The sequence below is a fragment of the Drosophila sulfurigaster genome, chromosome 3 (genome assembly GCF_023558435.1).
Source record: "Drosophila sulfurigaster albostrigata strain 15112-1811.04 chromosome 3, ASM2355843v2, whole genome shotgun sequence".
In the NCBI taxonomy this organism is placed as follows: Eukaryota; Metazoa; Arthropoda; class Insecta; order Diptera; family Drosophilidae; genus Drosophila; species Drosophila sulfurigaster.
The window spans coordinates 17386626-17413669 of record NC_084883.1 but is presented as its reverse complement, the minus strand read 5'-3'; the positions used below and the strand labels follow the sequence as shown (position 1 = coordinate 17413669).

Below are 27044 nucleotides of genomic sequence, written 5' to 3'. Positions count from 1 at the left end.
TTTTAGCCACGACAGCATCTTAAATAGATCTACATTATATCACAAATGGGGCTATATATAAGTCTGTTGTCTTTGCTTTACGCAAAAAACACTTCCCCAGCCGCCTCGAGAATGATAATAATGATGAAGATGAGAGAGAGCAGCGCTGATAAGCGGATTGTGAAGTATATAAAAAAAATGTTTGCTTTACGCTGAAAAAATACTAAGTAAGCCTTTTTACAATCTTCAACTCACAGACGCAATAATTATAAATTTTATTTATTTTGAGATTTTTCCAAATTGTGTTTGACGCATATTTTTTTGATTTTTACAAATCGTGTTTTAATTTCTAGCTATGTTTTCAAGATTCGATACAATCAATACAAACATACAGGCAAGTACAGACCACTTTCTTTTCTTTGATATTATACAAATATCATTGCGAATTCATTCATAAACGGAACATATATAGATTCTCAGAAAAGGAAACAGCAGATGGTTTTTGTCAATTTCCAAAAGCTATTTATAGTAGATTTTCGCTTAAATTTGCAAGATTGATGTGCGACAATCAATCAAGGGAATAATCTACACTTAAAGTCCATAAAAATGAGGTTAAAATAACTACTTGATTATGTAGTATACCCGATCAAATCAATTTGTTCCGGGTATATTGATGGATCGACCTTCGAACTTTTAAAGTCTTCACTATCTCAGGCGCTTAGCAAATGCCCAAGTTCAAAGCAGTCAGCAGCAATTGTTCATAATGAAAGCCTTAAGGTCGCTTACCAAAAAAACAAAAATGACTAATCAGCTAGACAGCAACGGCAACAAAGAGCAACAAAGCAACAACAATAGTAGTAGTCAGTATAAAAATAACAGGAACCATAACTGAACGTGATAATGTCGAACACATTACAATAAAAAAGTAAAGAAAATGCGAAAGCACAAAGAGTTTGCTGTTTGCAGGCCAGTTGCGAATGGGATTCATAGAGTTTCGAACTGGAACTCGAACCTTTGGCTCTATTAGCTTATCAAATAAAGCTGGGCAAGCATTTGCTGGGCATGCAACAGTTGCATGTGAGCTCATCGGTTTCAGATATGCATGCCATAAAAATACATACTATATGACAATACCTAAAGTGTAGCGCTCTTTTTATGGAAATGTATCTGATAGATTATTTCGCAATGCAGTCGCGGCGTTTGGCTTTGATATTTTGCTGGAATTGCTGCTGTGGCAGCACTTTTCAGATTTATCGATTGTTTATCGCATTTATTATTTCGAGTGGTCAACAATTTTGTTTTCACTTGCCAAACAAAACAAAACAAACCCGGTTTCCACTTGGGCACGCATCAAAGTTATGACAATCGCATAGAAACCGAAGTAAATAAATCAATTGGGGCATCATTCAATTGACATACTTGGATGCCCACACGCTCTCTCACTCTCTTTCACCGCTCTCTCCCTTATACAAATCTCGGCTCATTGTGTATACACTAAAGTACAATGGGAATTATGATATTCTGTTAAATATTTACTTTTGCAACATTTTTTGCTGGGCTACATTGCAAAACCTAATTGAAACTGAGTAAAGTTACACCTTATTTTAATAATCATATTTCATAAGCTTATCTTGCATCAAATCTTTTGTAAACACTATAAAACATATCCACACCTCGCTATTGCCCTTAATTAAAAGGAATTATTGTAATTAAAAGGGAAAAGCCGAAAGAAAAACAAAGAAAGCTTTTGTATTACGATTCCGAAATGTTTCCCTATTTGTTATAGAATAATCTTTTTGGTTTTCTTAATGCATAGCTCTCGTATCTTCTCCCAGCGGAAAAGGAACAATGCTAGAGAGATATAATAAACTACATATATTTATTTACAATATTATTATGTTTAATAAAATTATACAAACACAAATCTAATTAACGAGTGCTTAACTAAGCCTTCGTCTCAAGTTGACTTTTAATTAGTTGTTATGGTTGAGATATTCTAAAGCAAATGGCGTATTTTATAATTTTAATAAGCAAAAGCTATAATTTATATTAGGAATTCAAATTCTGTTAAATATTGTCGTTTGAGATAGAGTATTCACACTTCTGGCGTATAAATCCCTTAGATTTTGCACTTCTTTTTTCACGGTTATAAATTTCTAAACGAAATTTTAGCAGTTGCTAACTGTTTTCGTGCAAGCGAAATTCTCGATAATGCTCAAGTGTTATAGCCAGATAAATGAAATTCTTTAAACCAGACCCAAACGCTTTTAGCCGTTAAGTGGTACGGCAAACAGCTGACTGACTGGTTATGCGATTCGGTTCAGTTTGCTGCGGAAAACCCCTCTTTTGAAATTTCGGTAACAACACGCAAGGTAACTGACCAGACAAAATGTGTGTAAAAGCACAAAGCGAATTCATAGCGAATGTCAAGCTTGTCAACTGCACTCGGGTATACCCTGCAAGTCAACTTATGTCTTTTTTTTGCTGCATGACAGTAGAAATCAAAAGCTTTCTTCAGCTGAAACAATATACAGCTTTGAAGCTTTCGTGTACAGGGTATACAGTGATGCGACAGGTTGGAAACAAAATCACGAATGAAAGAGGAAGAAATAAGCGCAGTCCAAAATCAGGTGCATTTGCACTTGACTAATGGCGATGGTCAAGGCAAAAAGAGAACATGAGAGCGGGTGGAAACAAGAGAGTGAGACCACCAATGTGAGAGAGAGCTTACGAATAGCGGCAACGAAAAGAGCAAGGCAAAAACAAAAAATTGACAATTAATTTGATTGCCCCAAATTGAGACTGAAGCGGACGAAATAAATCGAAATCGAAAATGGGGAAGCATTGAAAATTTTGATGAGACCCGTGACACTATAATGTTTACTCATTAGCCAAAAATACCTATATGGTGCATAAGTTGAAAATAGAAAATCAAAGAATGTCGTATTTGGCATTTGATTTAGTTGCTAACTAATAGTTTTTTATTGCTGGCATTGTTGTTGTTATTTGGTATTATCGTTTGTCGTTGTCACCTTCAGCTTCTGATAGCGATGTCGTTGTTGTTGCTGCTATTGTTGCTATATAGTCGTCACACTTGTTGCCAATAAAATTGTGATTAACACTTATTGTATGCGCGTGCATTGAGTAGTTTGAACTTTGAATATGTACAATACATGTATCAAATATTTAAATATTTATTATATTTTATATGGGTTGAAACTCACACACTAATGCTAATCAATTGCAATATTTATGGTTAAAACAATTTCCGCTGGTGGGGAATATTTGTTAGTTTTCTTTTTTTTTTTTTTTGTTATTCAACCGCCTTCGCTTCGCTTAGTGTTTGATACGAACGATACGACGCTTGCGACATGCTACGTAAACCGTTTGTTGCTGCCAAAAACGCTCGCGCCAAAAACAAACACACGCACAAAGTACGTAGCAGCGGAACAGCGACACGGAGAGCGAGAGAAACAGCGACAGCGACAACAATGCCTTTCGAGTGACCCACTGAAACTGAAAGCACACAACACAGCGGATGGCTACGCAAAATACGTAGCACGTGAAAGCTTTTCAAAGCTCCGCAGCAGCGACGCTATTTTATTGCCGACGCTATTGTTGCCATTGCGTTATTGTTGCTGCTGATAAGCAACTTTTCAAATTGCACCGCACATTTGGTTTACTTGCATTTTAAATAGTTTAACACATTTCCAATTAGTCAATACACTAAGTACACGTTTATTTTTCACATCAATTTGCATATTTCCATTTATTTCATTTATTGCTTGGCCAATAAGTTTTCAGTCGCGCAGCTGGTGGAGCTTACTAACGTTGCCACCCCGCCTCACTAACAAAGTTGACGACGCCATTACGAACAGCTGATTTCTTACGAATGGTGGTGGAACGAAGAATGATAAGTGGCAGCAATTTCAAACTTGAATAATACACAAGAAATACTGTTCAGTATTTTTGTATTTCGACTTTTGTGGTCACATCGTTTAGTGTTTAATATTTAAAATTATAATTGTTTTTTCTGAGTCATATATAATTGTGGACTGTGAAAACATCATAGATATTAATGACAGCAAACTTCGATGGCTTTCCATCTTCGTTGGTCCACCTTTTCACGCTCCCACTTCGTTTTAAAAAATAGTTGGCAGCGCCACTAAACAGCTGATCAATATGGCACAGTGCTTTCATCGCATTAGTAAATGTAATGCTTATTATTGATAATTGATGAATGATAAAAGATATTAATTAATGTATTTTGAATGTAATTTTTCTTCAAAAAGTTCAAGCAATGAACTTAGCTGGCTATCTTTTTACTTTGTCAAAAGTTTTTTCATAATTTTCAAATTGTTTAGTACTTGGTAACACTACAATCGCATTGATTGGCAACACTACGATTCAACAGAAGCGCCATTTTTTTTTTTTAAATCAATGCAGAGATCTGGCAGCTCTTTGATTTTCGTAACTGAAGTATCGCTAATTAGAATGATAAGACAATTTCGCGGTTGTTTAAATAAATGGATATACAAATTGTCGGGCTTGCTATGCCAAAGGCCTGCAAGTAAGTGGTGTGAACGTGGTTGGGCATAACCAGCGAAGTCCATGAAATGTGATGTGAGTGTGTGTTGTAATTTGCAGCAACACTTTGGCGACGCATTGCCCAGTTGAGGACGCCATCTTTAAATGGTGAGTGCTCTCTTCTTGTCCTTGCCCTTGACAGGTGTTGCAACAGCAACAACGGCAGCACTTGGTAATTTGCATACGAGTTGCACGCGTGCCAAACATATAAAATGCGGAACCGAATTAACAGTTATGCGCGCACTGTACATCAACAGTGTGGCGACTTCAGCAGTGGCAGCCACAGCTCAGTAAATGAGGCTCTTGCACGCAGACGCCTCTTGCCTGACCTTGTCACGGTTTATTACGACAGCCAGTGAAAATCAGCGTATAAACATGCAAAGTGTTTAGAAGGCATTCGCCATTTGCTTCTTCTACTTGTAGTTAACAATGCCAGGCCCAATCTCAATCCCAATGCCCAGGCCGCCTCAATGTGTAATGTGTAATGCAAACAAACAAGGCAAATCAAAATTTCAACAACACGCAACAAAGCCCAAAAATATTGTTAATAGCAGGGGAGGCGTTAAAATCGCGCTGCCGCCTTGTCTACACAAAACAAACAGCAGCTGAGCGCCGCGGCATGTTTATGGGAGAGGCAAAGTGTAGAGACAGCAACCGCAGTCAGGTGATTGCTGATGTCGATGTTGATATTGTTGATGAGCTGCAAGAGTCCAGGGAGTCCAGGGGCAGCTTACATTTACACTTACACTTTTTCTCTTGCCGCAACAAATTCGCACGTTTAAATTACGGACGCTGCTTTTACTTGTCGTCGAGTGATCCTGCAACTGCGGTTGCCACTTCATGCCACGCAACGGTATTTAAGAGTATGTCTACGTTGTGTGGCAGACACTCCAAAAGCACACACACAGAGACGCACGTAAAACACTACACTACACAGCACATATGGCGTCGTAAATGTGGCTAAGAGCAAACACAAACACAAACATACAGCCATCATCATCAACATCAGCAGCATCATTATCATAATCAGCCAACTCATCATCATCATCGCCATCATCAACATCATCCACCAGTCACACTCAACGTAGCGTGTGTGTGCATCAGCAACAACAACAACAACAACTACATACAATTGCTTGCGACGCCGACGTCGCGGCGTTTGACGGCAACATCGAGAGCTGTTGCTGTTTCTGCTGCTGCTGCTGCTGCTGGTGGCAGGCAATTCGCAGATTTTACGTTTCAGTTTCGTGCAAAACGTGGAAGCGGCTGGTCAGCAAAAGTCAGCACCAAGAAAAACTACAAGGAAAATTCACTAAATCAAACGGCTAGAAAAATCGCAAGAAAAAACAAACTAACTGAAAAATACGAAAGCAAATGTCTAGCTTAAATTGAGATTGATATTTAAATTAATGAAAACGAGTTAAAAAATTTGCATATTGCAATTGTTAAATGCAGTCAAGAGACTCCGGCTAAGCGCGGGCCTAGTGTATTTGGCAATAAACCGGATATTCTAGATCTCCAGATCGCCGTTGTCATCCAATTCGAAGCTAAACCGAAGCTGAAACAAAAAACAAGCGAACCCAAAGAGTTGTTAATCAAAGCGTTACAATTGTCCATAAGCAAAGACAATAACAATAACAATAACAAAACGGGCAAAAAAGTGACACAATTAAACGCTGTAAAAAAGAACTCCGTTGGATTGTCTTCAATCTGTAGCAAATTGTAGCTATATCCACAGACACACACACATACACACACACTTTTACACCTATATACACCTACCTATCTACCTATCGCTGTGGCCAGCTGAGCAGCGCTGAGTGTTAAGTTTATTTCTGTTTGCGGGCAAAGAAACCAACAACAACAACAAAAACAAGCGAAACAACAACAAAAAAGTCGGCGGAAAAGCGAAGAAAAGATCGTGCACGCTAAAGTAACATATTTATTTTTAACAATTTCGCAAGCGTTCAAATTTTGCTCCAGCGAAAAAAAATCATATATGTGTATTCATATATATGAAACTGAACTGTATCGTCAGACAGACAGATAGACCAACAACAAAAACAGCGATCGTTAGGAGAACCAATACTAATACTAAAACAAAAAAAAAACAACACCAAAACAACAACACAAAAAAGCGGCGGCGGCAACATTCGACGTTGAACGGCGAGGGGAACCAGAAGCTGTTAACAAAAAATTAGTTGGGTGAGTAATCTTTATACACTACTTCCAAGTGCAAAGAGCACGAGTAACCATAACTGTAAATGTTTCGCTTTCCAAAATCTGTTCTGGTAATCGTATAATTAAATTTATGCATTCTGCTAATTAAGCTGCTAAATTAGTTTTTTTTTTTTTTGTAAAATGCATATTTCTATGAAAGCTGAAAATATTTTTATTTAAATTGGTTTTTAAATTGGCTTACATTTTCAACAAGTGATGTGATTCAGTATTTTTTAGTAAAATGTTTTGTCCGCATTTTCAAACAAGTTCTTATTTTATAGGCATGTACGTGTATTTATTTTATTGTTGATCTTTTGATTAGTTCTCTTTCATTAGAAAGTTGTCTAAAATTTATCAAGAATTATTATACAACTATGTTAAAATTTAACAAGAATTACTATACAATTTTATTAAATTTTGATACAATTTGCCATATGGTATTTATGGTATATCAGAGGCTTTGTTTCGAAAATATTTCTGGGTGATATTTTACTTTCCTCACTCAGTAATTTTGATACTGATCTAATAACGATCTGTTCCTTTTATTTTGTATTAAATAGAAAATATAAAATTAGTATCTTAATACACTCAGTTGCTCTTGAGACCATCCTATAGTTAGAATATTCAACTTTAGAAACTTCCCACATTAATTTCTTAGTTTCAAAACAATGAGAAGTATTTATTTTATGAACCGTAGAATATTATACTTCATTCAGTTGAAATTTAATGTCAATTGACTATTTTGTTGTTGTTCTCTTTTGTCTTCGCTGCGACACAATTGTTTTGTTCTTAGTTCTCAGCAATTGTTTATCCTAGTTATAACACATCAAATTGGGGTCACTTGAGAAACTTCATTTACGCATTGAAAGTTTCTCTTGTCGCACAAGTAGCACAAGGACACCGGAAATATTTGCTCTATAAATATAAAACAAACCCATAAATCTTTCGCCCTTTTCTTTTTTTTTTCTGCTGGCACACACAGTGCAAGTACCCCAAATGATATTACAATAACAACAAGAGGCGAAATGAAAATGTTTCGCGTTGTGAGTTTTATGGTTATATTTGGTGGCATTATTTTTGATTATTATGGCCAGAGTGCGTTTACGATTATAATGGGACAGAGTCACCTTCGGCAGCAAAAACAAAAACAACAACAAAAAGAACAAAAAATCTGTCATTTTATTTTTGGTTTCATATTTTATTTGTCACATCGCAATGTGCAATAATATTTCATGCTGCGTCATTAATTAATATGGGCACACTTATTCATAATTTGCCGCTTCCTCGCTTTGTTTTTGTTTCCCCACTGTTGTCGCTTAATGATAAACCAAAAATTTCGGTACATTAATAATCGCCTACGGCAATTTTTGGAAATTCTGAGCAAAAAATACACAAATGACGATAATATGACGCTGATGCTAACTAAGACTGTTGTTGTTGTTGTTGCTGTTGTTGTTGTTCCTCTTGTTGCCAGCATGCAACAATTTATAACAAATCGCTTCACATGGCTCTTAATTAATTTAACATATAATTTATTAAACACCACAGTGGGAGGCGCAACAAATTAATAAATGTTGCAAGTCTCGTTATAAATTTTGAATACTTCTCTCGATTCGAGTAGCAAAGTTCAAGTGCTTGCAGTCATAATTAAGCAATAATTCTCTATATTTTTTCGTTGTGTGTGCGAGCGCTTCTAAAAGTTATTTGATAATGTTCTATATAAATCAGGGCCAACGATCTGCCCGGCTGCTGAGGTGTGTGCTCTGTTGGGGGCTGCTGCTGGCACAAGTCCCACGGGGACAGTTTCATAATCCGATAGGAAATTTTTCAACAATAAAGAAAAGAAAACGCGAAAAGAAATATCAACAAAATTGAGCAATAAATAAGCTGGGGATCTGTGACAAGTGGTCGGGTTTTTCTCTTCTTTATCACCGCATGTTATGATAGCCAATTTAATCTTCAAAGTGCATAGCGTTAATTGGAAGAAAAATATTCAAGGTTGTTTTTTTGGTTTTAGCGAGGGATTCTGGAGAGTTTGCTCAAAAGAAATTCAAGCATTTTATTTAAATTTAAATTTACTTTAGTTAAGTGTTGCAAAGTTTGGAATTTCGTAAAGGAAAACAATACAATTATTTCCAGATTTGAGTTTGTTTTTTTATTATTTCTACCTAACAACTTGTCGTTTGTGTTGATCAGCAAAATTTTCCGAACTAGTTTCTTCTGCTTTGGCAAACTCTTTTGTTTTTCATGTTACCTGACGACTGTTTTTTCTTTTGTTTTGTATTTATTTTATTTGCAATACTTTTGTTTTTATTTGTACCTCTTAATTTTTATGGTGTTTTCCCATTCACAAAAAACACCAATAAAATACGAAAAGAGTGCGAGCCACCGGAAGATTAAGCAACATTCAACAATTTGCTTGCCAACAGGCCAACGACGACCCCAATTTCGATTTCCATTTTGATTTTTCCATTTTGGCAGCACTCACCCAAGGTAAATGCGGGGGAGGAGAGGAACGAGAAGAGAAGAGGTGTGTGTACGTAGTGTGTGGCGGGATCTCCAACATCTGACTGACGTTGGTTCTTCCTACTCTCTCTCAATATATATATATAAGTATATACACACGTACTCGTATATATCTCTCGACATTTGTGGATGTTGCGCTAATTTACAGGCCGAGTGATTGTCTACAATAATTTTGAAAAATTGTTCTCAAAACTTTGCACTTTGCTTCGGACTACAATAACAAGAAAATACAAATACAAATACATATGGATTTTGTTTACATATATAGCACGATACTCAACTCTAAGTTATATTTCCGCACTTTTAGCTGCGTTTTTAAGCTCATACACCATAAATAATTTTGACTGACAGCAGCCGTTCATAAAATGAACACTTCTCTATGCATATGGGTTTTCACTAGTATATGTAATAGCAACAATTTTCTGCAACAATCGTAAAATTTCAAAATAATTGAACACTCAATGCTGCTGTCTTACAAATAATAATAATAACAATAACAACAATAAAATTAAAAAAAGATTCCTTTGTTTTCGTTTTGCATCTATGAGCGAAAACAAAAACAAAGTCTCAAAAATTTTAATTATCATTTGTAAAAACAAAACCATACATATTGATATAGCCGTGTTTTATTTGTTTGCCCAGTTGGCAATATGAATATGAATACAATCTCTGGCAGACTGTTCGGAGACCGAACTGATTGATTTCTTTGTTGTTGCTGCTTTTCTGAGAATCCAAAATTGATATTGCTCTATAGAGATGGCTGCTGTGCTTTGTTTTCCACAGTTAATGCATTTCCATTTGTCGAAGGAAATGTTTTATATGCTGACTTCGCTTCGCCGACTTAAGAGCGCCCTCTGGCGTCAGCAAGAAGTCACTAAGTGAAAGCGAGGGAAAAACCTTCATTAGCTGCAAGTTCAAACAAAGCAGCCAGCTATCCATTATCCTTTGTCCAAATTTTGTATACCCAGCCTTGATTTGTTGACTAATCATTCACACACACACACACCCACGCAAGCACACACACACACTGAGAAAGAGAGAGAAACTCACAATTGGGAGACGCAGCCTCTATTTGAGTATTTTGGGTAGCGGCAGCGCCAGCGGCAATATGACGATTTCTTTAGTGCTCACCATATAGTATAGTATACTTTATTACGGGTGCAAACAATTGAATGCATTCGCTATTACATGGCTGTAGCACATGCCCCAGATACGACTACGACGACGACGACGACGAGTAGTAGTGCTTAAACAATAAAAGCCACTCAGGCTTGTCCTATAGCAATGGCTATTGATTTTCACACCCCGTGTAGCTGGTAAAAAGAGTATTGATTAATTCTCTTTTTTGTATTCCTTATTTCTATAGATTTGCATAATAAGTTTTTAAGTAAAGTTAGCTTAAAGAATATTCTATATACATATTCTGAAAATTTCAACTTAATCAATTGATTTTTACGCCCTGTGCAACTGTTAAAAATAGTATTGATTAATTCTCTTTTTTCTTATTCCTCAATTATATAGATTTCCTTTAAATAAAGTCTTTATAGTTAACTCTTAGTTAGCTTAAAGACTATTCTAAATATTCTGAAAATTTCAACTTAATACTCAATTGATTTTCACGCCCTGTGCAACTGTTAAGAATCTATATCCTCAATTGTATAGATTTTCTTTTAAAAAAGTCTTTAAAGTAAACTCTTAGCTTAAATATATATATATATTCTGAATATTCTGAAAATTTCAACTTATTTGATTTTCACGCTCTGTGCAACTGTTACAAATAGTATTGATTAATTCTCTTTTTTGTATTTCTCAATTCTATAGATTTGCTTTAAATAAAGTCTTTATAGTAAACTATTAGTTAGCTTAAATAACATTTTATATATACTGAAAATTTCAACTTCATAACTCTATTGATTTTCACACCCTGTGCAGTTGCTAAAAGAGTATTGATTAATTCTCTTTCTCCTTATTCTATAGAATTTCATAAAACGATCAATATTTTATTTAAAGGGCTTATGTATGACTCCTAGTTAAGTTTAGTACTTATATACATATTCTGAAAATTTCAACTTAATTACTCTAGTGAGTATGCTGTAGTCGAGCACGCTCTGCTAGCGTGTTATGTGCTTCGTGTTATTCATCAACATTTTGCATATGCGGCTCGCATTTGCGCTTCTATGCACGATTGCCGTTTGATGACTTGGACTTGAGGCCGCTGGGCAAACTTTTCAATTAAATGCATCTGCATTAAGGCCAGACCCAGACGCAGACATGGATGGGATATATTGTGCAAGGTCGGAGGGGAATCGAAACTAGTCGATAAACTCAACTCGACTCGTGCCCAGAGAACATCTTTCAACTGCAACTCTTTGTGTGTCTATGAAATTGAATCAGAAATGCGTTTATTGTTATTAATAAAATTTGTTATCGTAATAGACTCGAACCTTAAGTTTACTTATTATGTGGCTGCCGCATTGTTGTCTACCCTTTGGCCTATAAATCAATTTTCCTCATCAGACATTGAGGCCAATGAAGTTTGTTTAAGATGCTGTAAAATTGCTTTATTTCAATTAAGTTCATGTTTTTCCTGTATTTTATTTTTATTTTATTATTTTCAAATTACTTGATGACTATATATTATATTTAGTTTATAGCATTTTCCACACGACACATTGGCATCTCTGTGCGCTGTCGTCCCATTGAATTAGGACTATAGGACACTTGTTGATTGCCGCTGTAGGTTCTGGCTTCCGTTTTTTTACCTCCTCTGTCTCTGCCTCCCCTTCCTTCCTTCCTTTTTGTCTGTGTGTGCGCCTGGCGGCAATTTCATTTCGCTTTCAATTTACGCGCACGACCAACGCTGTCAGTCTGACAATACAAAAGACGCTGCTGCCCATTCCAACGTTTGGTTAATTAAACGACCATGCAAAGTGGCACAAAAATAGCACTAAAGCATCGCAGACAATGCCTCAGTGTCACTTATACCCTTTAAGTAAATGGGATGCGACGAAAGAGGAGCACTTCAAATGCACTTGAAAATGTTTGATGTGCTCTGGGAATTTCTTCAGCACGCTGAAAAGATTTGCTCGTATAATAATCTAGAAAATATGCAGAGTTGAATGGCTGCAAGAAAATGAGGAAGTGCAGAGCAATTGTATAATTAATTAATTTGTATTTTTCATTCCAATTGTTTCTCCGGTTTTATTTACACAAGATTTTGTATTACACGGAGGCATTAAAATGATTGATTTATACCTTTTTTTACATCTCAGTGTCTTCTGAGTATTCCCAGAATTTAGTGTTGGTCTAAATAAATTGACTTTATTCAATACAATCGTTACTAAAGCTTTAATTAATAAATCATGTAACTTGTAGCTCGTAACTACGTCAGCTACAGTCCGACAGATGGCGCCACAAGCTAAATAGAGCGTATATTTTTAGAGCCTTAGTTTTCTTTTTTTTTGATTACATTGCTGTCAAATGCCAGCTAACCGGTGTCAATCTGTTTATTTTCAGCAACAAGAGCAACGCGAGTGACAACAGCAACAATAATCGTTGCAACAACAAGGCTCGCAGTGGCAGCAGCAGTAACAACAATTGCAACAATGTCGACAGCAACTTGCGCGCGTTTCTGCACTCCGCTGACAGGCGGCAAAGGCGGCTCCTCATCAAAATTGACATCAGGAACCGGAACCAACATGACGTCATCGTCATTGCACAAGAAACAGATTCCAGCAGCAGCCACAGCAACAACAACAGCAGCGACAGCAGCAACAAATGACAACACAGAGGCAACATTCACATTCAAATTGAGTCGCGCCACAACCAGCAGCAATGTCAACGGTGGCAGTCACAGTGTCGCCTCGAGTGAATCATCAGATCCCTTAGAGTCCGATTATAGCGAGGAAACCGAAGAAGAAGAGCAGCAACAACAGCAACAGCAGCAACATAAGAAGCAACCACAATCCAAACACGTCAGTGTCAGCAGTCGAAGCAGCAGCAGCGCCACAACAACATCTGTGGACAATGACGGAGATGATGATGTGGACGATGAGGAGGATGGCGATGAGGGCGATGGTCACGATACGGATGATGTGACCAACAACGATGATTCCGATGAGAGTGAACAGGACGATGGCAATGAGACGGACGATGAGGAGACCGACGATGAGTCTGAGGAAAGCAGCAGCGTTCAGACCGCAAAGGGCGTACGCAAATATCTTCTCGACGATTACCAGATCATCAAGACAGTCGGTGAGTAAGCAAACACTACCAGTAGTATATATCATAACAAAAAAATGATTGATATGCCAGCAATACCCTGGCAACCTTCAACCTGCCAAACCGTTAGTTCTGATCTCTTTTGTCTGTCTGGGGGGACCTTCAACTTGAGTTATCGTTGTGTTTTTAGTTCGATTAACAGCCAAACGAAACACAACACAACACCATGCAAGACACACCGGTATGTTCCTGTTTATTTGTGTTGTTTTTGACTTGTTTAAATTGAAGATATCAAAACAAATCTGTAGCTAGGTCAGTCTTCGAGTCAAGGCTTATGACAAAGCGTATAAGGAATAACAGCAGAGTGGGCGGCACCATATGTGAAATTGATATTTTCCGAATGTAAACTCAGCCACATATTGCCAGAAATATTTTCGGTTGAGAGTGAAGCCATCAGTTAAATCTAATGTGTATTGTTAGAGGATCTCATGGCGTGAATATGATTGAAAATGTTGGATCAATTTAGTGAAATTTCAGTTTCACTTTTGTATAGAAGAAGGTAGATAGAATGAAAATGAAATTGAGAACAGTCTCTTAATAGATTGCCAGCAAATGAGACTAAATAAACTTATAAAACAAGTAAGAAAACTAAAATCGTGTGTGAGATACCGGCTAACAATGTTCTATAAAACCATATAACAAAAATGTACCGAAAGCTTTTTTTTTGGTATATCTATACGTTTAAAATAATCAGATTTTTCTTAATTCTTAAGATCAAGATCAAGTTCAGCAACAAGTACAAATCGATTAAAATTTTAAACTCGGCAATAAATTAATGATTGTTAGATCTTTAAAAAAAAACAAGTGTAAAAACGTAGTTAATTGGTAAAGCAGCCACACTTGCCTTGTGGATAAATATTTATATTTGAAAACCATAATGCGCTATTTGAAAACAATCATTAAAATGTTGAACTAAATTTAGAGCACACGTTTTTGTGAATTAAATAACAAAGAGCCGAGTGAAATATAAATACGTGAAACACGTCAAAATAATGGAAAACCCATAAAAAATACTTATATACTGCTGGACAGTAATGGCCACTGACTACGTAGGCTCTCATTCATGATCCCAATAACACCAGATCTAAATTTGGAACTGGGGTGGTGGCGTATACGTAATACATAGTACGTATACGATACGTATTGCGTATACGTATGTGTATTAAATGGATGCTTAAACTAAATTAAACGCTTTGTGAAAATACGCAAGCAAGCAGCTTCATAAAACAACGAGAACAATTATCTTCGACGTCTGCGGTGCGAAATGTTCATAATAATCATAAGACGAGTAGAGGTAGTACGGTACGTTGCTCATCGCCTTCAATTTGCGTAATCAATGTGAATTTATTTGCGTATAAAAACAATAAAAACTAATACAAGAAGCCGATGCGAGGCGAGTCGAATGGAATCGAATCGAATCAAGGCGAAATGAGCGCCTGAGCGAAAGCAGATTAAAGCGCTCAGAAATGCATAAAAAATGAGGTAATAAATATTTGAAATCAAATACAAAAAATTCGATTCAAATTCTCACAATAAATGCGCGAAATTAAATGTTAATTTAAACAGTTGCGGTAATTATCAGCGCCATTAAAAAGTATTCTCAAAAGAAGTCTTAGTCGAAAGTCAAATAGTTATTGCAATCGCATAAAAGAACTGATCTGAATGGGCATGGCAATTATATATTTTAACTGCCAGCAGTGCTGAATTTTGCTCTCATCAGATTGAACACATTTTGATTGCAGAACGTGCGAAAAATACTTTGGATAACTTTTAGTACAGTTTTGCACCCTCGAGAATTCTGGGTGTATTCTGTCGTTACCTAATCAAAAAGTGAACTGACCAATTTGCAGTTGAAGATGCTTTTGCTCAGCTGTTTTTCCGGTGCAAAGTCATTCCGAGGGAGAATGTTTCAATCAGCAACTGCTACCCCACGGCGTATGAGTAATCCCTCCTTTTCCGCCCTAATACTTCACCATACAACCGATGAGTAATCTTGCATTAATTTCAAACAATTGCCAGACAAGAATATCACACACACACGCACACACACTCAAACAACCATTCCCCATTGCTATTGAGTACGATAAAATCCAGAAATATTCGTAAAAAGTAAATAATCTCAAACGGATACCCGATTCATATGTATTCACGGCATGCCCAGGTACGCAATTAATGCCGCTGACTCACGCATTCATTAGAAGGGGCAAATCACTGTAAAGAAGAAGCCACCTGAAAGACCAAACACGCATTTTACTATAACCAAATATGTAAATTTCGTTGCAAGTTGAAAAAATTTAAGAGATATGAAAAAATACCTCAAACTGTTCTACATTCAGTTTTTGCGGATTTTTGTTCGAAATTCTTGATAAATATTTGAAGTTCATGTTTGTTTAAAAATTCATTGATTAGCTGAACCGAATGCAGCAACGCAACGCAACTCAGCCAAAGCCAACGAAGCCACCCACAACCCAGAGAAAAAACAAAAGCAATAGCAAAACCACAACAAAACATGGCCCAATCGATGGTCGTTGATGCCTTTACGACTCTATTGTGAAATGTGCAGCAGGTGATAAAATGTTGCCGGTAATTTTTCCGGAAATTTCGCTGGAATTGTTTTCCGAATCCGAATTTTGATAAACATTTCTGCGGCACCCTTTGGTTCAGTTTAGTCTGTTGCCATCCAAATAAGAAATATGTTTTTGTTTGTACACCTTCGAGACGCGTGACTTCTCGATGATGAATCTTGGCAAAAACATCGTTGAACAACAAAGCAATAAAAAGAGCAATTAATGTATTAATTGATAACACAATTTTAATCGGGGAAGCACAAATAAATTGGTATTTATTTGGAATGATTCAAAACATTGTTTGTAGTTTGTTTCTTGATTTTAGTAAATATATTTTTTAATATACGATGAATTATTTCCGACAGTTCTACGAATCAAAAATTAAATTTCAAAAATATATTTTCAATTTGTTGTTCATCAATTAAACTTTTGCTCAAACAATGTTTTAATTGAATTACGACGTGTGTTAAACAATAACAATCGTCAACGACTCTTGCCAGAAATGTATTAGGTACAATGTGATCTAAAACGTACTAAATCATCGCAAATTGCCCAAATTATCATCACATCAAAATCGAATAGACAAATTGTGAATGAGTACATTAAAATGTAAAGACATTTGCCGTTCTACTTTTGAGCCTCATCCTGCTCACTGGCGAGACAACTTGACAGCAGCAGCACATTGCGGAAATCTTTGACAATGTAGACAGACGATCGACCAGGCCAAAGCGCACATCACTTCAACAGCTAATATATTAAATTGACAAATTTATACTCAGCGAACAGAAGAGATCTTGACTGCAAGATGAGCGCAAAGACCTTGCGAAACCCAAACAATTGAACAACTGAAAAACCAAAACAACAAGTGAAGAAATGAACAACAACAGAACAGAACAGAACAGATCAGAATAACAACAGAACAGAGAGCAACACAATCCTTTTACTGCTCGTGGCTCAATGATTGATAGATTTGTGGGAGATAAATATTTACGCACAGTTCGGGGAAATACAATTCATTTTCGGGCATAAAAGTGTCCAAGAGCACGCAACAACAATAAGATCTGACTAATGAAAGGTTGCTCGTTGGCCCTTGAAATGAAATCTTTTTGGCGCTTTTAGCATAAATGGATTTTAAAATAATAGAAACCAATCAAATTTCAAGCGGCAACACATGTCGCAGTTGTTTTTTGCCTTCTTGTTGTTTTCTTGGAAGACGATCGAGAAGAAGCAGCAGAAGAAGCGGCAATCGTGTGTCGTCGACGTGTCTGCAAAATATAATTCATAGTTCAATTTTATTTTTGGGATCAACTCGGCTTTTTTCTTGCTTTATTTATTTTCGTTTTTTGCTTTTTTTTTCATTCGTATTTTCTTTTTATTTGTGGCGTGTTAAGTGCGGTCGTCTTTATAAGTATGTTCTCGATATATGTACTCTATAATATAATAATATTATTGGCCATAGATAAAGAAGAAATGAAACAAAATAAAATAAAGCACAGAAGACAAAATCATTCAACGAGAAATTAATGATCGTATGGAAAATTTGAGCGTCTCGCGATCTGTGTAATCTTTGAGCCACAAATCCAAAAAAAAAATCTGAATTGCAAACAGAAAAAAGCGGGCGAAAGAAATTTATAATAAAATTGAAGAAAATTTTGCTTTTTATTTCAACAAAATTGAGAAAATGTATAAGCAAATTTTATAGAAATTATTATTTGGCAATTTGCCCAAAATTTGGCCACACCAAATTGGCTGCCCCAAACAGAGGCGTCTGTCTATGCTGATGGGGGATCAAGAGAGGCGAAGAGAGAGGGATTCAGAGGGGAGCTATGGCACATTTGCATGCTTGTCTCGTCGGTGCTTTTTTTTGTTTTTGCCAAACACTAAATGAGCATATTAAAATTGCGTTATAAACATTTTCTGTGCGTCTTGAGGTTTTCTCTCTCTAAATGCTGCCGCTGATGATGTTGTTGTTGTTGTTGTTGGTCTAATTATTAATAAAAATGACCTAAAAATGCATTTTGCATGTGACAAAAATAGACAAAATCAAAAGCAGAACGATCAAACACCCACTCGATAGTACCCTGTAATTAAATCAGAAAGAAATGATTCGCTCATTAGAACTAACCCAATTTGTTCTTGTTTAGAACTAGGGTGTTTAATAGTCGATTCGACTTTATTTCGTACAGTTTTCGACATTTGATTTATGGTGTTTTCACTGTTTTAGAGCTGATGTGTAAATTGCAGTGCGGGGCGCGATGTAACATCTTGTCAAGCCCATTGAAATTGTGTGAGCCGTGCGGTCAACTGGCATATTACACGATAGTTTCGTTTCATTGCATGATGATGATAAACATATGTTTCCACATGTCATAAATCCCACAAATTATGAACCGAATGACATCGATGTTTCATGTGTAATTCTAAATTAACCCCACATTTTTAGATCACTATGTCGTTTTGACACAACATTTTCGGCCTTAAACTAGGTCCAATTATTGTAGGAGGAAACTAACGAAAAAAAAATAGAAAATACGGAAATTATTTTAATTACAAGGATAACCTAATTTCTTGTTCAAAAATTTAAAATCCTTTTAATGTCATGTATTCAAGCTATTCCTATTTCTTTTTCACTATTAAAAAATGTACTACGACAGCTAATGTAATTTTTTTAAGTGCCAACTTAATGCACTCAATTCGCAACTCAATTTCCTAGTATTATCTTTATTTTCTTCAAGTTAATAGCGTAAATATCTCAAATGAGAGAAAGAGATCCGCCTGTTTAATTCTGTCTGTTGGAACTTCAGCTTTGGCTTTTATTATTGTTGTTATTCTGTTTATGGGATTAAAAACAAACTTTTTTACTTGGAACTGCATAAAACGCAATTAACTTTATTTAGCCAACGGTCAGAGCAGCTGCCAAAATTGTGCGAATTGTGCCAAGTTTATATGGCGGCAGTGTCTGTCTGTCTGACTGGTCGCCGTTTATTTTCATTTACATTGCGCGCGATTTACAAAAACTTTTTACAGTATTTTGACTTTTGGCACACATAATTTATGGGAATCTGCAAGCGAGCTGCATCTGCCAATAAAACTGCACAAAGAATTGCAATGCATTGCGCTAAAGCAAATAAACAGCATCAATCAGCGACGAGGCGTCTCAGAGACAGACGCAACGAACCATGATATTGGTCGCTTTAATGTAAACTGGAGGGATAGAGAAGGGAAAGGCAACTGGGACTGGGAATGGAAATGGAAATGAGACGGGGTATTGCCACAGAAACTGCAACTGAGATAGTGACTGAGACTGGGACTTGGACTGAGACCGGGAACTGAACCTGTTCAGGGCCAGTTGCAGCACATGAAACTGTCGCATCATTAAATAGAAAGTTGCTGCATGTATGATGTAAAGTCTTTTCACTACCCTGTTGTTGCAATATTATTGCATTGGGTATATTGAATCTGGAAGAACTTTGTCTTCTATCAATGAGTACATAAGAAAATACAATAATAAAATAATTTTTATTTCAATCAATCTATTCAACAATGTATTAAAAAATTATTATTGTGATTGATTACGTATCAAATTTTTCAAAAAAAGGGAAATAACACATATACGCTAATACTAAATACTGTTAAATACAAAAATGCATTCTATTTAAAAAAAAAAATGTAATACTACTTAGGGTATATTTTATATTTTGAACTTAAATATATATATATATATATGTATGTATATAGTATATTTTATTATAAGTTAAAAATATGAAATATTCTATAAGACGACTTAAGTATTTTATTTATGTTTTTGATGAGACGTCTAATTTATGAAGTAGAGAAATACTAATATTCTAATGTTAAATGCTGGTAAATACCACAAATTTTACTATTTAAATATCATACTAAATACTATTTATAGTATTTTTTATATTTTTAACTTAGATTTATATATATCTAGTAACTTTTACTATAATATATATAATATATATACTATATATATAATATTTTAGGGAAATTCAGTTTTTGAGTTAAAAAGTATTATTTTTGTTATTTAGCAGTATTTAGTATATAAAAATACTATATATACCCTATACTATGTAATATACATGTATATATCAATCTGTTGTTATCAATTCAGCCAGTTCTCCATTTAACTTTGTTGGATTATGTAAAAATGTACATGTATGAAACAATTTTTTTTATCAATCAACCTAAACTAAATTTTTCTCTAATTCACTGAGTATCTCTCAGTTTGCCTCCAGCTCAATTGGAGCTTTCTCACTTGCTTGGTTTGGTTTTGTTTTGTTTGCGATTCGCACATCTTGGGCTGCAACTTTTACGCGTACGCAAGGAGTTTGCCAACTGGTTTTCACTCGGATCTCTTCTCTTAGCCGACTTTAATTGCTGGCGGCTGCTTTTGGTCGTCTGCAACAGAGTCTGGTGTCTGTCTCTTGGCTTTTGTCTGACAATTGGCGTTTGCGTTTGCGTTTGCGCCGTTTAACGCGTCGCTTTTGTTTGCCGTCTGCTCCAAAGCTGTCACAATTTCACTTGGCCAAGACGCCTGTCTAGTATGTAGTATAGGCTCGACAGACGCACAGAGATGAAAGGCAGGAAAATGACGCGACGGTTTTGGTTTAGACAACACTCAAGAGCACTTTCCAATTTCGCTTAAAACTCACTAACAGGTGCAAATCAACACACCAGAAAATGCAATGAAAATGCGATATTAATAAACATTTGACTTCAACTTCATTTGGCCAAAACAATAACTACTTTCAAAACAGCAGGGTACTTGAAGACAACTTCAAATCTTCATGGCTAGCTGCTAACACAACCAACTACTTTTTATGAGCTGTAGAATAATGAAAAGTAATTGCAATAAAATGAAGTGCATTTTAATTGAAAACTGTTAAAGTGCCTAAAATGAGTGAACTTTGCCATTTTTAATATAATTTAATTATAATTAATTTAATTTATAGGTAGTTATCTGTAGAAAATGAAAAAAAAAAAAACATACCGAAATTTTTTTTTATTTTTTATAAAGAGTATTTCTTAGCTCTTTATTAACATTTTATCAGATATAGAAATGTTTTTGGGATTAATTTTCTGTTGTAAAATAGTTGCCTAAAATTAACAAATTCATACATAAAATAAAAAGGTAACGAATTTATATATTTTAGCGATTCGTTAAATCAATCTTAGCTCTAAATATAGAGCTAATTCAGAGCTATAAGAATAATCTTTACTTATTTTTGAAATTGTTTTATTTTATGTACTGTAAATAGAGTCGCAAGCAACATTTTTCGCCAGATTATTACCCATATGTATTATCAATCTTAATATATTATGTTATTATCATTAGAAACTTGCTATTTGAATTAAAATCCTTTTAAGTGCCCCAAATTATTGATCGTACCATTATTTTAATTCAATATTTATTTAAAGTAACACTTTCAAGTTATTGGCATTTGATAATTGCTGTGTTATGTCTTATAAATATATTCTAAATAATCTTATAAAATTCTCGCCTGCTTTGCTGCGTTCATTGACTAAATTTTTGAATTAAAATTGTTGAAATTCTCAAAGTTTCACCATTTTGAGAACTACAGCCATGTCCAATTGTATATGTACGTTTGTTGAAGCATTTTTTTGCACACCTTTTTTGCTGCTTGCTGCTTTTGTTTCCACTAAAAGAATGTTAACAATTTGCTTGTGAGGTTTTGTTAGCCATTTGCCGCTTGGCTACACATTTTCCTCACGTCTCGTTGTTGTTGCTATAGCTTCAACAACAAAAAAATACTTTCGATTCGTGTTGGGGGCCTTCCCCTCTTTTTTTGTTTGCCCCTTCCAACCACCGATTTCTTCGACACATTTTGTGTTTTGATAATAAATTTTGGAAGAAAGAAAAATAATAATAAAAATATTTAAAAGCATTTTTAGGTATGTGGGAGGAGTATGTGTTCTGATGCAGATAAGTAGTAATATCCGTTTGATTTATTTCTCTTTCGATCTCTCGCATCTTTCCGATTATTTATTTATTATTTGCTAATTTCAAATGCCAGAACCAATGCAAAAAGCCCATTTTGAAAATATCGCCGCTCAGCTTGATTCCGTTTGAAAAAATTCGCATATTTTATTAGCTACTTTACGAGTATTTATGTTTGTATAATTCCAAATTTATAGCCAAATTTTAACTACAGCATTCTGTTTTAATTCTTTGATAAGAACATTTCAAGATATGGAACTTTTTCGTCAATCAATTGAAATCATTTAAGGAAAAGTTCAACAAAATTTACGAGACAAAAGAAATGAGTTTGTATATAAAAAAAATATACAACATTTTTAGCGAAATTCCAAAGCCAAAAATCTTACTCATTGTTTCTTGAACTATTCCAATGTGCTAAAACTTTCTTTAATCTCATTTATTTCGTTTCCCATTCTATCTCTATATTTTTTTTTTCTTTTCTCTCAACGCTGATTGTGCAAGTTCTGGAATATCGTAGCTGAGTCATTACGCTGCGTAATCAAAATAAAAATTGCATTGCGAATGCTAATCATTAATTATAATGTCTGGCCATTAGATGGCAATAAGTAGTTTAGAGATTTCGTTTGATTTGCACGTGTAATATCCGCCCTCTTTGGTCTCACGACAGGTGCCAACATGTGGAGGCAGCCCCCAGCTGAAATCTACGCCCCCAAATGTAAATCATTTATTCAGTTTTCTTCGATGCGAACGCACGTGTCGAGTCATGTAGCTATTGTTCTTATTGTTGTTGTTATTGGCAGTTCTCTCTGTGTGTGCTCGGTTCAATAATCTCTCACTTTTGCTTTATTACATTGAAAATCATGGCTAATTATTGTGAGCCAAATGAAAAGCCGAAAACGTGATGAAAAACTAAAAACATCCGAGAGAAAATTTTCTGCTTCCCCCCATTGAAATTGTAATTGGAAAGAAAGATGTGCGATGCGAAGTGGCAAATGCGAGAGTAGTTGGATTTGATTTATAAGACAAATCAATTTGTAAGCAGTTTTGTTATGGTAAAAGCCAAGCAAATGGCCAAAAGCACGCTAGCAACAGCAACATTGACGCACGTTATTCATATTGTGATGATGCTCATAATACAATGAAATTTTCACTTGTTTGCTTCACTGTGCAACGTCAAATCGAACTTTTTACCGCCCGCTTTGACTTTCGTTTTGGCTTGAAGTAGTTGTCGGTAATCCGAGCTACTCACACGTTCCAACTGACTTGTTCTCTCTTCTCCTCTCTCTGTCTCTCTCTTTCTTTCTCTGAGTGTCTCCATCTCTGTCTGTGTCTGCTGGCCGTTAGCCCAATTACAAATTCAAGGTTGAGAAAATCTTATGGGTGTCGGCTTACACACAACCAACTAACCTCAAAACGTGTTCAAAAGTGAAAAAAACCATGTGTAATTATGCATGTTTAGCTCTCCCATAACAATGGATGGGTTGCGAGGAGGGAAGGGGGGGAAGGCAACCCACCTTGTTTTTCAACACCCACGTTTAGCCAACTGCCAATCATTCAATTGGGGCGTGCTGGGACACCCAAGACATTTTGCGGTTAACTGCATAACCTGATCATGCAGTATCGATAAACAATTTTAATATCTGTAAATGAGTCTTAAATGCATCTTATCTTTACACCCCTTCATTTGTATATCTTTTGGTTACAGGCACTGGCACCTTTGGGCGTGTTTGTCTCTGCCGCGATCGCATTTCCGAAAAATACTGTGCCATGAAGATTTTGGCCATGACCGAAGTCATCCGCCTCAAGCAGATTGAACACGTCAAGAATGAGCGAAACATATTGCGGGAAATCCGACATCCATTTGTGATCAGCCTGTAAGTAATCTGAAAACTAATTGTTCAATATTCTAAGATTAAGTTTGTAATATGAAAAAAGATTTAATTATACTTCTGAAGAAACTAGCTGCTAAAAGCTAATAAACATTTATGTTTGTAAATGTTTATAAATGAGAGTATGGAAGAGCATAAATTTCAAGGAATTGATTTATATTCTTATGCGAAAAGAGTCATTACTTTTATTATTAAGATAAAAAATATATGAATTAAATATAATAATATTCAATATTACAAAAATTAAGACCATAAATAAGTTTTCAATATTTCCTTTGTTTCGCATTATTATTATTTACCTTTTTTTCTTATGCCTCACATATTCATATTCATATGTTCTTTATCCCACAGTGAATGGTCCACAAAGGATGAATCCAATCTGTATATGATCTTTGATTATGTTTGCGGCGGTGAGCTGTTCACATATCTGCGCAATGCGGGCAAATTTACTAGTCAAACTTGTAAGTAACCCAAATCTTTAGTAATAATTGAGTCACGAACTAACTTGACACTCCCTTCTATTTGTTTAGCCAACTTTTATGCCGCTGAAATTGTCAGCGCTCTTGAGTATCTGCACTCCCTGCAAATTGTCTACAGGGATCTGAAGCCTGAGAATTTGTTAATCAATCGAGATGGTCATTTGAAGATAACAGATTTCGGTTTTGCCAAAAAGCTGCGCGATCGCACCTGGACATTGTGCGGCACACCTGAGTACATTGCACCTGAGATAATACAGTCCAAAGGACACAACAAAGCCGTCGATTGGTGGGCTTTGGGTAGGTTATATTATATAATGTTCTTTATTAGTTTATTTATATTCAAAATTGATTTCTTTAGGTGTGCTTATCTATGAAATGCTTGTGGGCTATCCGCCTTTCTATGATGAGCAGCCTTTTGGCATATATGAAAAGATTTTGAGCGGCAAAATTGAATGGGAACGACACATGGATCCCATTGCTAAAGACTTGATTAAAAAGTTGCTGGTGAATGATAGAACCAAGCGACTGGGCAATATGAAGGTGAGTTGCATAAAAATTAAAGGACAACTGCAAAAGATTTGCTTAGAAACAGAGGAAATTAGAAATTGAATAGGATACATTCAAGGTTCAAAGTGTCTGTCGAGATTTGAAATGTAATAAATTATTTATTTTGAATGAGACAGCCAATTGTCTGGCTAATTTGGTACTTATTTAATTAAATATTTGTATATAATATTTTTCGCTTAGTTCGCTCATTTCTTTTTCAACTTTGTGGTCGACTATACAACACCTGTTCAATACTGTGAAGTGTGCATTTAATTTGGCAGCTTTTTATGGCGTTTACGGTTATAAAGCATATTTATAGACGATTGTTTACACTTGTCATAACCGTATCGAAATCATTTCTTGGGCATTAAATATTGCGATGCATATATTAAAAATTAATTGTCGAATCCCACGCCTATGTCGAAATTCTGGCGTAGATTCCCTATGCACATGGCTGCTGTCAGTTCCGTTGGCGACAATAAATGCAAAACAAATTTCCCAAAATAGAAAAGCTACAGAAAATCAAAGAGTCATGTTAGTTCTAATGAAAGATTGACTTATAGATACCCATTAGATAACTTAATTATTTTTTAATCGATTTTTAATTTATTAAACAAAGTTATTTATAACTAAGGGGCAATTCTTAATAGCACAAAAGTTTTAACAAATAGATAAGTAAATACTGAGATACCCTCTTTGTACCTCTTTTAGCACTGAGTATAGACTTTTAATAGCATGTCGCGCGTTTTCGCAACACGAGCCAACAAATGCAGAATTATTTAAGTTAATTTCTCATTTCATCTTTCTAATGCCCACAGAATGGCGCCGATGACGTTAAAAGGCATCGCTGGTTCAAGAACTTGAATTGGAATGACGTCTACAACAAGAAACTAAAGGTAAGCAAGCAGATTGCAATTGTATCGGATAAACTCTATGAACTCTATATATCCATCGTCCATCGTGAGACGACGTCACACGTGCGGCCCCATTTAATGATTTGGATTGCGGTCGATTCGATTTTGGATAAAATGTATTTTTATACATGGACGTAATTAAAAGCAAATAAACAAATCAATTTTGGAAATTAGCAATGCCGTTAATTAATGACCGCAGCGATTCAGTCGCTCTTGGTGGGCGGGGACCATAAATCTCTGCACGCTCTAAATGCGTTAATAGCGCTAAGCCCCTTCAACCTCCCCCTCCTGCACCAGCATGCTATTCCTCTGGCCACCGTTTTGTTGGTTTTGCAATTATTTTATGATAGTTTGCACTTGCGAATCTGTATCTAATCCATCTATTTCGATGTTCTATATCAATTGCAGCCACCAATTATGCCTGACGTGCACCACGATGGGGATACGAAAAATTTTGACGATTATCCCGAGAAGGATTGGAAACCCGCCAAGGCAGTAGACCAAAGAGATTTGCAGTTGTTTAATGATTTTTAAACGGGGAGGAGACTAAGCAAAACAATTTAAATAAATATACACCTAAATAATATAGTATACATATTTCACATTGTATGTGCTGTGTATGGCATGGATATGAAACTACATAGTATGATTTGCTGCGAGGCGAATACACACATTCATTATTTATTATTTATACTGGCAATTAGTGTTAAAAGTACTGTGCAAAACACAAAAGCAATGATACACACACAAACAAACATACACACACAGATACATACAATACACTTATGCCTAATATACGATTCTATTTATAATAAGCCTAAGTTTATGCCCATAATGTTATGTCTAGCGTGAGACGTCTATAATTATCATTATCATTATCATTATTATTATTATTATTAATATGATTATAATTATTATGTTTAATTGTTTAATGTTCGAGTGCTGGCTGCAAAGTTGCAAGCAAATCGCACATACAAACAAAATTAATTATTGTTAACTTAAAACCGAAACAACAAAAACCAACCATAAAGAAAAATTAACGTAAAACGTTGAATAAAGTGATAGAAACTCGA

At 35.5% G+C, this 27044-nt stretch overlaps 1 protein-coding gene and 1 long non-coding RNA gene across 3 annotated transcripts; both read left to right on the top strand.

Annotated features, from left to right (window-relative positions):
- The first annotated feature begins 223 nt into the window (after window positions 1-223).
- Window positions 224-27044, top strand: LOC133839999 (cAMP-dependent protein kinase catalytic subunit 3). 2 transcript variants are annotated; one of them, XM_062271652.1, is made up of 8 exons: window positions 224-373; window positions 12829-13566; window positions 23849-24017; window positions 24384-24493; window positions 24563-24808; window positions 24870-25051; window positions 25876-25953; window positions 26380-27044. In XM_062271652.1, exons 2-8 carry the CDS (start codon window positions 12918-12920, stop codon window positions 26503-26505), a joined length of 1560 nt encoding a protein of 519 aa, XP_062127636.1. In that variant the 5' UTR covers window positions 224-373; window positions 12829-12917; the 3' UTR covers window positions 26506-27044. The 2 variants fall into 2 exon arrangements, with proteins under 2 accessions (XP_062127636.1, XP_062127635.1); XM_062271651.1 differs by lacking the exon at window positions 224-373 and adding an exon at window positions 5837-6771.
- On the top strand, window positions 13578-18831 carry LOC133840001 (uncharacterized). Its single transcript, XR_009894160.1, has 3 exons — window positions 13578-13774; window positions 13842-17568; window positions 17620-18831. It is a non-coding gene; the product is annotated as an uncharacterized LOC133840001 (long non-coding RNA).

Bases quoted from the DNA above. Each gene is read 5' to 3' on its own strand.
- LOC133839999 (XM_062271652.1), top strand. From the start codon at position 12,918: ATGTCGACAGCAACTTGCGCGCGTTTCTGCACTCCGCTGACAGGCGGC. The intron at 13,567-23,848 runs GTGAGTAAGCAA...TTTTGGTTACAG, and splicing joins CCAGATCATCAAGACAGTCG to GCACTGGCACCTTTGGGCGT. The intron at 25,954-26,379 runs GTAAGCAAGCAG...TATCAATTGCAG, and splicing joins TCTACAACAAGAAACTAAAG to CCACCAATTATGCCTGACGT.